Consider the following 12103-nt stretch of genomic DNA (forward strand, 5'->3'; position numbering starts at 1 on the left):
AAAGTGACAGATTTACTTGTCCAAAGGACAAGCACATGACAAGGCTTAATGTCGAACCCTGTATTTTGTATTGATATGCTCTCCTTTAGGCCTACAGAAAGATTTTATTGTTATCAGATGTAGCTTTGCACACTACAGCATCTGATTTTGATCTGCATTTTAGTGTTCATAGCAGAGGGCTCTGTCGCCTTATTTTTTAATTTGTCAGTGATAAGATTTTGTAGGCTTTGTAGGCTCCACCTCCCTAGCCCCCCCCTTTTTTAATGAATATCTATTTGTAACATATAATTACTCTCCTATTACATTTTCCATGCAGGCAATGACATTTGTATTGTAGGCCTATAAGTTTTTCAGATGTATTCCAAATTTTAGTGTCAGGCTGCAAACACTGAAAATGCACATTAATGATAACAATAATTAATGAATTCATGCTTTTTTCTTTTCTTTTTCCATCAGGGACAAAAATCTGCATGCAGAAAATGCACCTTACAATGACTTCTTATAGTGGAGTGGCATAATGGTTAAAGATCTGGACTGAAAGCCTAAAAAGTTTGAACCACACACCCTTGAGCAAGGCACCAAATTATTATTTTGTCATTCTTTAAATTTTGAGGCGTTTTGAGTGTATATTTTTAGACATGACCAGCAGATGGAGCTCATGTAAAATCTAAAAATAAAGAGGTCTGCAGTGTAAAGTTACTTTGAGAGGGCCAGCAGTACCTTTCTCCACATCTAATAAACATTCATTACCGCTAACTAACATATTTTCCCATATAATTAATCATGCATGTATTCTCATATCAAGAGGGAAATATAATGGATATGGAAAAATAAATATGCAAAATAACTTGACATTGGTTTTAGGCAATTTATTACAAAACAATACAAAAGTATTTTGATAGGTAGCCTAAAAATATTCTTCATGTTTTAACAAGCGTCATGTAAAAAAAAAAAAAAAAAAAAGATGTAATATGACTGAATCAATCCTAAAACATCAGACAAATAACATTAAAGGGTCTGATTAGACAAAATAGTCTCTTTGTAACAACTGCACATTTTAACATGAAATATTTTAAAATAAGTTAATTCATACAACAATTTAAATATAGTTAAAATACTGCTTGGAGTAATAATACATTCAGTGTTTCAGTCATACAGCAAGTGAATTCTAAATCAAATGCTTTTGTCGACAACATCTGTGTCCGGCAGTTACTGGCAGCCGTCCTGGTGTTTTCAGGTCTTCTGTGATTTCCCATTAGCTGCATGAGGCCAACACTCAGATCCCAGGATTCTGACTGGGCAGTGGCGGGTCATGTGACAGGATGGAATTCCACTCACAGGGTTTTTGGAGTTTCCAAATTCCCCGTTCAGTCTTCCCTTGCTCTTCACTTTCATTTATGGCTTTAGGCACTTTGTGGCAATAGGCAATTGGATATCTTAAACGTGGCGGTGTTATTGGTGTTCCTGCTGTTGCAAATATAACAAAAAAAGTGCACACATTAATTTAAAGCATAGTAGTCAGAGAATTAACTTTTTGATACTTAATATTCTCTACAGTTATTCTTAAGTACACCATTATGTTTAGGGTATATTTGGTCCCATTAGACTTGTAGCTAATATTGTGGTTTTAGTTGATTATTACTGATTAAAAACGAAGTGACGTAATAAAAATGTTGGTACCTCTTCCAGCAAGTCTGCAGGTTCTTGCCTTGCGCTGAATTTGGATTCAAGCAGCGCTGGGTGACTTCACTTGAATTATTCACAGGTTTTAGTGTCAGTCTGTACACATTGAAAACACATCAAATTAATAAGATTTAGTCTAACTTCTATTATATCATGTCACAAAAGTTAGATCTTTATCCCTGTGTGTCTACTTAGGAACTGTGTGAAATGCAAGGTAATTTATGGCATGCATTGAAAAAAATATCTGATTTGACCTTTTTGCCAATAAAATATCTAAAAATCATTAAAAAAAAAAAAAAAAAAAAAAAAAAATTACGTGATAAGCAACACTGCATAAGAAAATAAGAATTGTTTTGCTCTTATTTTAATTATGCAAAAATCAGTATGTTTAATAAAATTAAGTTACATCGCATGCATATATTAAGTCTTATCATATAGAGGTTAACAGATGAACACTTACATGATTTCTACGCTGTCGCACTGTGATGTTTTATTGAAAACGGAGAACTCTTCAATAGTTTCCTTTCGGACATATTTCTTAGTTTCTGGACACCAGCACCTGACACGTATTTCAGCTTGAACTGTTGGGGAATAACATTGAAAGATTAACTTACAATCCATGATTCTGCACAAAAATAACTCTGGCTAATGTTTAAAAAAGCTAGACGCCCAGAATTCCTGCAAAACCTTACTATAACATGCACATTAAACTGTTAATAATGTCTTACCTCCACTCAGTTGAATACAAACTACTGCAAGCAGCAGCAGAAGAAGGGCTTTGGGTAAAAATGCCATAACTTGTTTGCTAGTAAAATAATTAAAAAAGAAATGCAAACGAGATCAACTCCAATGGTTTGATGAGCTTTCAAAGAAAGTAGCAAGTGCTGCTGGAGCTGTAGTGAAAGTGTGAGGAGTGAAGCCTCTTTCTCTGGGTTTTATAGTCCACCAAAGGGAATCCCACTTCCACACCATTTCCCAGCAATCATGCAGTTTACTACACTGGAATTTCCAAATCTCTACCAAAGCAGGGAGTGAGGGAGTAAGTGCAAGTGAGAGAGAGTGGGGGGAAAATATATTGAGTGAAAACAGCATTTTAAAGAAATGCAGGATAGAAAAATAAAATTTACTTTTTGAATTGCATATAAGATTAGGCAAACTTTTTTTATTATATATTTACAGAATGGCTCTCTCTCTATATATATATATAAAAAAAATATTGCATCTATGGAGAGTCCCTACAAAGATAGCAAACCAGACTCTCTCATATATCTGTGTGTCAGGACACAAGTGTGTATAATGACATGGGTATGACATAGGTATTACCAAAAGAGGTGACTTATGAGGACATTACCCCATGTCTCCACTTTTCAAAAGGCTAATAAATCATACAGAATGAGTTTTTGTGAGAAAGTAAAAGTGTGCACAGTTTCCTGTGATGGTTAGGTTTAGGGTTTTTTTTTCTTATTGGTTTTACAAAGTTTCAAGCATTTGCACACAAACCATTGAATTAAAAGGCTTATTAGATCATGCATCAGCATAAATTCAGTCCAAACGTTTAACCTGTAGCGTTTCTTAGACCTGAAAAGTATATTCTTCATGGATCACATGTATTGTGTATCTCAATTACTAAAACCAATGACTCAACATCAGAAGCATGATGCATATCAGTGTCAGAGCACGCGGACACTGCTTCTGTCTGGCATGTTGAGGCATGCAGATACCTCATAACCATGTGTCTGACAGAAGCAACCCTTTGCCTTTGGGATTTTCAAGAGATTTACATTAAATGCAAAATACTCATATCATACAGGGATACATTTAATCCAGAACCATTTTTGTTATTCTTTTTTTCTTTATCATTATTGGTTTGCTAGACTTTAAACCTTATCACTTTTAGAAGAACAGGTTCTTTATGGAACCTTAAAGGGTTCTGACAGACGCTTCATTTATAGAACCTTTTAGGGGTTTCCATCATGGGAACATTTTATGGACAATGTTTTAATCAGTGTTGGGTGGTAATGCATTACAAGTAATGTATCGGATTACTTTTTTCAAATAACTATTAAAGTAATGCATTACTTTTAAATTTACAACAAAATATCTGAGTTACTTTTTCAAATAAGTAACGCAAGTTCTGTCATGACAACTCTCTGAGTGTTTGGCATGGTAATAGATATGACAATGTAGATATATTTGGTCTTGGCGGAATAGATCTGCTACGCTGCTGCTGCTTAATTGCTGCTGCTGTTGATTATTGTTGCTGCTGCTGCTGCAGAGCAAGTATGGGACTTGCTACTGCCAATACATACACGACACGCTGCCGTGAGCAAGTAAGACATGCTGCTGCTGTACAATATAGCGTACATGAATAACTATAGCGGATCTATACAGGTGGAGCTGGGGAAGGTGGAGGGTTTCTGAAGCACACTGCGCTACTAAGCAATGCTAATTCATGTATTTTAAGATTAAGCACGTAAGCTCATTGGCTACTAATACAGCAGGAACCAATCATCTGTGACCTATAGATAATGATGTGATAATTAGCAGGTTGTGTTAAAGGACCTATTAGCCTGCACCATCTAGAGTTTCATGCCAGAACTTTGTATTTACTGTTTTTCCATTTATAGACTGACGCCTCTCTTGTTCGAATGTTGAGAGATATCGAGTAAGTTCAGAGGCGTTGTGTGCTTTGTGTGAACATGATGGTTATTGTAGTTCTAGACTGAATCTGAGCATTTACTCATCTCACTTGCACAAACACAGATTCAGTGTTCCTCAAAACGACTAAAAACAGTAAAAAGCTAACTCAGAATATTACAGAAACTTGCAATAATTAAATTTGTTTAATTACACAAATATGCTTTATGTATTTAATCTCACTTTTGCTGCTGACCTTTGACAATCCAATTCAACCCTATGAATAAGCAAAATTACTTCAGTTAAACATGATATTTGTGTTTCATTTGTTTTGTTTTTTTATTGCTGAAGTTAGCGTTGAACTTCTCCTGTGTCCTATTCTTCTTTAATCCAGAATGGCAGCACAGTAGAAAGGTTTGTTTGAGCTGTGCCCTCTACTGTACCGGTGTGAATTTGCATTTCCTTCAGCCTGAGGCTGAAGCCTTGTTAAAGCCTCGTTTACACTGCACGCGTGTGCGGCGCATTACGGCTGCGACGTGGCTACCGGAGCTGATTTGCGGCCACCCTAGTCAATGCTCGTGTTTACACCAGCCACGCCGTGGTGCGTTTGAGAAGCGTCCCAGAAGCGGCTCGCTGCGCCGCTTCGCTAAAGATAGGCGCCTCGCCTATTTTTGGCGGACGCCGCGTCCAAATACAAAATAAAGTCAAAAGTGTAAACTCCTGCCCATATTTCACATCAGTAGGAGGCCAGAAACTGACGACAAGAGATTCGAAGTTGAAAAATATTAAATTTCTTTGTTTTTGTTGTCCATAACGTACTCTGTTACTAACGTAACCTCGTAACCTCGGTTCCGAGATACGTATCTCAGGGAACCGAGGTTACGTTAGTAACCGAGTACGTTCCCTTTCGATACTTCACTCGTACTGCGTATGGGGAACAAATTCAACCGCGCCGTGCCACGGCAGGGAACGACTGGACAAGTTATGAACGCCTAGGGGGGTCCACGAAACTAATGAGAAGGCCGAAGCCGTCGAACCCATAGTTACACTACAAGAGGAGATCACTCCTGAACCGGTTTGAGGCGGGGCTCGAAGAGGCCGCAGCATCACACCGATAGGACCCGAGCTTGCAAAGTCGGAACATCCAACTGGTAAAATCTGACAAAGGTGGACGGCGAGGACCAGCCGGCCACCTCACAGATGTCTTTGATAGAAACTCCACTGGACCAGGCCCATGAAGAGGCCATACTTCTAGTGGAGTGAGCTCTAACTCCTATGGGGCATTCTGAGCCCATGGAGGAGTAACAAAGAGCTATGGCGTCGACAATCCAACGCGAGAGGCATTGCTTTGAGACCGGAGACCCTTTGGTGCGGCCGCCAAAGCAAACAAAGAGCTGATCAGATAGCCAAAAAGGCTGTGATCGCTCTACATAAGTTCTCAATGCCCTAACAGGGCAGAGCAACTCCAGCCCTTGCTCTTCTGACGAGACAGGGAGTGCAGAGAGGGAGATGACCTGTGCTCTAAACAGGGTCGAGAGCACCTTGGGGAAGTAGCCATGCCTGGGTTTCAATATGACTTTAAAGTCATTGGGCCCAAACTCAAGGCAAGCAGGGCTCACAGAGAGGGCCTGCAGATCGCCGACACGTTTTATCGATGCTAAAGCCAGTAGCAGAGCGGTCTTAAGCGTCAGGGGCTTGAGGTCAGCTGAGCACAGCGGCTCAAAGGGATGTCCTTTGAGAGCCCTAAGGACCATAGATAGGTCCCCGGTGGGAACAGTGAGGGAGCGAGGAGGATTCAATCGCCTAGCACCCCTCAAGAAACGTACCACTAGGCTGTTTCTCCCCACCGACTGGCCAGCGATAGGTAAACTTTGAGCGTTGAAGGGGCTCGCCCTGAATTCAAACGCTCTTGGAGAAAGGACAGTATCGGAAATACGTCACACTCCGCTGGATCTATGTTGCGTGCCGAGCACCAATCAACAAAGATTGACCATTTCTGGGCATAGAGACGTCTCGTAGACGGAGCTCTAGCCTGAGAGATGGTGTTCAACACGTCCCTGGGGAGGTTGACCGGCTCCCGTCGAGGGACAATAAGTGCAGAGCCCAAAGTTCTGGCTGTGGGTGGCAAATTGTCCTGTTCGCCTGAGAGAGAAGGTCCCGTCTCAGAGGAATGGGCCACGGGGCTCTCGTGGAGAGCCTGAACAGCTCTGAGGACCAAACCTGGCTCCTCCAGAGCGGGGCCACCAGGAGGACTCTGTGCTTGTCTTCCTTGATTCGTCTGATAACCTGAGGAATCAGAGCGATCGGGGGGAATGCGTAAAGAAGGGTGCTGGGCCAATGGTGGGCCAGCGCATCGTCCTTCCTCAAGAAATAAGTTGGGCAATGAGAATTGTCTTCTGAGGCGAAGAGGTCGACCTCTGCCTTCCCGAAGAATTCCCATATTGTGAGAACCATCTGGGGGTGGAGCGTCCACTCGTCTGAGGGAACATTGCTCCGAGACAGCATGTCTGCTCCCAGATTGGTTTTCCCAGGAATGTGTGTCGCCCTGAGCGACAGAAATCTGGGTAGAGCCCATTCCAGAAGATGCTTCGCCAGTGTTCATAAGCGGCTGGACAAAAGACCTCCCTGGTGATTTATGTACGACACCACCGTCATGCTGTCCGATTGGACTAGGACGTGGCGTCCCGTCAGGTGAGCCTGAAAGAAGTGAAGGGCACGTATCACTGCCAGCATCTCGAGGCAGTTGATTTGAAGATGGCTCTCCTCATGTGACCACGAGCCGAAGGGCGGTCTGCCCTCGCAAAGAGCGCCTCAACCCGAGTTGAATGCGTCTGTCGAGAGCACTGTCCTTCGCGACGCCACCTGAAGGGGTACGCCATGCTTGAACCACTCGGGGTTCAACCAGGGCTGAAAGACAGGCCTGATTGACCTTGAGACAGAAGCGGCCATGCCGCCAGGTGTGGGGGGGGACCCGAAACTTCAGCCAGTACTGCAGAGGCCGCATCCAAAGAAGGCCGAGCTGTAGAACTGGGGAGGCGGAAGCCATCAGCCCTAATAGCCTCTGGAAGGACTTCCGAGGAAGGTAGGCTTTGTTTGTGACGGAAGCCGCGAGCTGCTGAATGGCCAGAGCGCGCTCTGGTGAGACTACTGCCGTCATGCGGACAGAGTCGAAAACCGCTCCCAGGAACGAAATGCGTTGGCTGGGAAGCAGCGAGCTCTTGGATAGGTTGACCCTGAGACCCAGGCATTTTAGATGGCTGAGGAGCACAGATCTGTGAAGTTCTAGCTCTGCTCGCGAGTGGGCCAGAATGAGCCAATCGTCGACATAATTCAGAACACGGATTCCCATCTGTCTGAGTGGGGAAAGAGCCGCATTCATGCACTTGATAATAGCCCCTCTATAGCCCCTTTCCTGAGCAGCACCAAGACTTCGGTTCGGAGAACGTGAGCGTTGTCCGAATTCACCGAAGTTTGAAGCACCCCGCCGAAGTGTGGGGGTCTTCGGGTGAACTGGAGCGAGTAGCCCTGACTTATGATCCCTAGAACCCACTTTGACAGCCCGGGGATGGCCCGCCAAGCCTCGACCCGGGTGGCAAGAGGTTGAATGACATCGGCTGACAGCCCGCCTGAGGGCTGTACACCGAGGGGAGTGGAAGAGGAAATTTGCCCTTTATTAGAAAAGGTAAAAATGTGTTCGCAGTTAAAACGGCGGTTTGTGTGGAGGCAACATTTGTGGGCCCATCTGTAACACTGAGCATTATTCCCACGCCCGGATGTGAACGAGGCGGAGGGGAAACTGCGCGAAGGAGCTTTGGGGGTGGTCCGGCCACAGCAAGACATTCCCCCGTCCTCTTCCTTCCTCTTAAATCAGGATGACTTAGGTGTCACAGGGTCCAGCGCAATCTTGGGCCGGGGTCCCTGGCGTCTCGGAAGGGAGCGTCTGGCAGAGCGAGAACGCTGGTGTTGCTCCTTTGGTGGTGCTGCCTAGGAGGCAGAGGGGGCAGGCTTGCTCTGCTGAGCCGGCGCAGGCCTGGGTCGGCTTGAAGCAGATGCAGAGCTGGAGCGTTTTGGCAGGAAGTGTCTCATGGCCTGAGACGACTTCTGCGCTGCGGTGAATCGCTCGGTGAGACCCTCTACCGATGGCCCAAAGAGACCGGAAGGCGAGACAGGGGCATCTAAAAAGGCCATCTTATCCGCGTCCTTGATCTCAGTCAAGTTGAGCCATAAGTGGCGCTCTAAAACCACCAGGTTGGCCATGGACCTTCCAATGGCCTGGGCTGTGGCCTTCATGGCTCGCAGGGCTAGGTCAGTGGCGCTGCGGAGGTCCCTGAAGGCGGATGCATCAAAGCCGGACTCGTCCATAGAGCTGAGAAGCTTGGCTTGAAACACTTGGAAAATGGCCATAGTGTGGAGCGCCGAGGCAGCTTGGCCTGCGGAGGCGTAGGCTCACGAAGCCAGGGTGGAGGTAGTCCTGCAGGGCTTTGAAGGAAGGGCCCTCTTTGATTTCCAGCCCACAGCCATGGGAGGACAGAGGTGCTTCATCCAGGGGCGGCAGGTGCTCGTAGCCCTTTTCTTCAGCGCCGTCCACAGTCTTGAGGGCTGAACGGTGCGTGGTGTGCAGGCGGGCAGAGTAAGGAGCGCGCCATGACTTGGTCAGCTCCTCGTGTACCTCGGGGAAGAACGGGGCAGCACGTTGACGAGGGGCCTGGCGTCTTCCCGGCAGGAACCACTCATCCAGGCGGCTCCGTGACGGCTCTTCCGGCGGAGCCCAATCCAGGTCTAGCTCCTCCACAGCTTTTGAGAGGACGCGGAGAAGTTCGGCGTCCATGCCCGAGCCATGTTCAATGGGTTCCAGAGGAGGCGGGGGGGCGGGGTCATCCGACTCGCCAGCCCAGCCTTCTGCTTCAGAAGCCGCGAGAGACATGGATTAATCTAGCGGCTCTTCATCCGATCCACCGAATTAAATGAGGTCACTTGCATGTGCTGAGGGACGCTGCTCAGGGTGGGAAAATCTGACGGGCGACTGCTCTCTGGTGGGAGAGGGCGAGGCACGTGGGGGCTGGGCCGCTGGGTCACTCTACCCCACTGTCTCTTCCTCGCAGGCTCGCGGCGGGAAGGGGATGGGAGAGCGCGAGCGCAGAGAGGCCAGACTCATGCACTCGCAGTGCGGGCATGAAGTGTCGGTGAGCGCGGCTTCCGCATGGGGCTTACCCAGGCATCCAACGCACTCATCGTGTCCATCGTTGTCCTGAAGAGGGGCACTGCAGGTGTCACAGAAGTGACGTGGCATTAGAAGCAACGCCGGCGCCGTGAAAATGGCGATTGGGGGGCTCTATTAGAGCGGCGAGGACTGCGGAAGCTCTTTTAGAGCGGGAGTGGGTTGAGGCGGCGGCCGGAATAGGAAGCAGGCGGCGGGCATCTTGAAGACGGCGCTCGGGGCAGTAGTCCACAGTAGGCAGTAGGCGGCTCAGCTGGGTCCGCTGCGGGGCCTCTTCAGCGGCGGCGAGAGCTGCTGCTTCCAGGCGGCGAGCTTCTTCGGCTTCAGCGTGGAGATCAGCGAAGAGATGTGTAGTTGTCGCTGAAGGAGAAAGGACTGAAATCCTATGGCGAAACGCCCGCTTATATAGCACTAAACCCCGCCCCTTTCGGCGGGAATATTCGCGTGCTTTGTCGCCATAGGCCGTGCAGCTATGCCGCACCGTCATTGGTTCAACGACTTCTCATGAGTGAACCAATGACGATGCAGTTACACTGCGTTATTGAAAAAGGCTTCAGTGACGGGGAAAAAGGGAGACTTTTCCCCATACGCAGTACGAGTGAAGTATCGAAAGGGAACTAGGATTTTATGTGTATTAACTTCATCTGTATGGCTACAGCAAAATAAATTATGGCATAGCTATAAACACAATTAAACCGGACAATATATAACAATTTAGCCATTAAAAACATGAAAAAAAAATCAACGAAGACAACGTCAGACAGGCAAATCTGGCAACAAAAAAAAAAGCCTGTCCAACTTGTTTTCGTTGATTTTTTTCATGTTTTTAATGGCTAAATTGTTATATATTGTCCGGTTTAATTGTGTTTATTGCTACGCCATAATTTATTTTGCTGTAGCTATACAGATGAAGTTAATAATAATTTTACAGTTTTTCAACTTCAAATCTCTTGTCGTCAGTTTCTGGACGCGGCGTCCGTCAAAAATAGGCGAGGCGTTGTTTTGTCCAAAACTGCATGTTCCCATTTCTCAAAATATCTTTTATAATCCAATTTATCTTTTATAAAATCATACAGGTTTTTAATGACATGAGGGAGTAAATGATGACAATGTTAATTTTTAGGTGAACAATCCCTTAGGTGAAATCCCCTTTGCCCAAACAACCAAACTGCACACAGTGCTAATCTCAAAGAATAATCATGTGTTTAGTTTCTTCATTTAAGGGAAACAGTAAAGAATATGGATGCCAGTGTCCAGCAGAGATGGCCAAAGCAAGATTTAAACCACGCTATGAGAAAGCACGATGAGTAAGTTGTTGTGACCCATTTTAGAAGCTTGTCTTCCAGATAAGTGATGAGGCAAGAGACAAGAATGCAGGAACAGAAAGCACAAGTTGTCCTAAATTACTGTAACTGTCCCTTATACTGCACTTGTCACTTGTCATTTATGATTATGTATTTATTGTTTTGTATTTATTTGTTGCTTACATTTGATTCCTCCATACAAACATAATGGTTCAAAAGTTAGGTCTTTTTTTCCCCCTTTTTTTTTCCCTTTTTTTTTCTGAAAGAATTGCCTTTATTCAGCAAGAATGCATTAAATTGGTCAAAAGTGACCAAACTTTTGAATGGAAATGAACTGAGTCTAAACTGAACCTAGCTAAACCTGCTTCTGTCTCTCATCCCATCATGCATCATTATTATACACATATACCTGTTCATTAAAAGCACCAGTGCAAAAAATTTTTTTTTATAAGAGACTGTTAAATGACGCATTGTTTATTAGGAGGGGGGAACTACAGAGCTCACTTAATTGCATAGACTTGTTGCAGACACATCAGACATATTTTGCAGAGTCACTCTGAAAGCAAAAAAATCTAATTTTTTATACATTAATATGCAAGATTCCCAGAATGTAGATGGAGGAGGAGGATATGCCATTGCCACAAAAAAAAAAAAAAAAAAAAAAAACTGGGAAGGACGCCATTCATAAACCATTCCTGGGAAGTCATGATCTACTCATTTGCCCAGTATGCAGACAGATTATTATGTGGCCCAAAAATCCCCTTACCATTGAAGTGAGGAATCCAAAAAAGCAAGAGAGACAAATAATGTGGATAAGCTGACAATATTAAAACTATGCAAAAATAAAAAGAGATAGACATGTTTGAAGCTAGGTTAGTTAAATCTTTCTTTTTTCTCTCTCTCTTGTCCTTTTTGGAGCACAGCTAGTCAGAAAGCACCAAATTGCGAAATACCCTGGCTGCCTAACTGCTCTTCCTGCCCATTTAACTCTATAACTTACTTTTTCTAAGCGAGCTTGTTTACATTGTTGGTAGCTTCATGTACACACAAAGCTCTTATCACAGTGTGTGTTGCAGAGATTCAGTCCAGAAGGATTGTGTAAGTTTTGTAACGCTGCCTGGCAGTAACCCGACATTCTTTTTGAGTTAAATAAATCATGGCTAGCGTGTCTGAGAAAAAGAGTGGCTTAGGGGAAATCGAAACCTAACTAGTTTGTGTTTAGTACAACATGCTGAGTCTAATTGCTTTCTTCTTTTCGTGC

The 12103-nt window shown here is 44.8% G+C and overlaps 1 protein-coding gene across 2 annotated transcripts; it reads right to left on the reverse strand.

The window, feature by feature from the left end:
- Positions 1 to 903: 903 nt before the first annotated feature.
- On the reverse strand, positions 904 to 2595 carry cxcl18b (chemokine (C-X-C motif) ligand 18b). 2 transcript variants are annotated; one of them, XM_067404460.1, is made up of 4 exons: positions 2412 to 2595; positions 2144 to 2264; positions 1681 to 1779; positions 904 to 1464 (listed from the first exon to the last, which is right to left on the reverse strand). In XM_067404460.1, the coding sequence occupies exons 1-4, from the start codon at positions 2476 to 2478 to the stop codon at positions 1404 to 1406; spliced, it is 348 nt and encodes a 115-aa protein (XP_067260561.1). In that variant the 5' UTR covers positions 2479 to 2595; the 3' UTR covers positions 904 to 1403. The 2 variants fall into 2 exon arrangements, with proteins under 2 accessions (XP_067260561.1, XP_067260560.1); XM_067404459.1 differs by having other exon boundaries at positions 908 to 1467.
- Between the last annotated feature and the right edge of the window lie 9508 nt (positions 2596 to 12103).

Source organism: Chanodichthys erythropterus, chromosome 12, assembly GCF_024489055.1.
Source record: "Chanodichthys erythropterus isolate Z2021 chromosome 12, ASM2448905v1, whole genome shotgun sequence".
In the NCBI taxonomy this organism is placed as follows: Eukaryota; Metazoa; Chordata; class Actinopteri; order Cypriniformes; family Xenocyprididae; genus Chanodichthys; species Chanodichthys erythropterus.

Coding starts and splice junctions, on each gene's coding strand:
- cxcl18b (XM_067404459.1), bottom strand. CDS start 2,478: ATGGCATTTTTACCCAAAGCCCTTCTTCTGCTGCTGCTTGCAGTAGTT. Junction 2,265..2,411: donor TTGTATTCAACTGAGTGGAG/GTAAGACATTAT, acceptor ATTCCCCAACAG/TTCAAGCTGAAATACGTGTC. Junction 1,468..1,680: donor CTGCAGACTTGCTGGAAGAG/GTACCAACATTT, acceptor TATTTGCAACAG/CAGGAACACCAATAACACCG.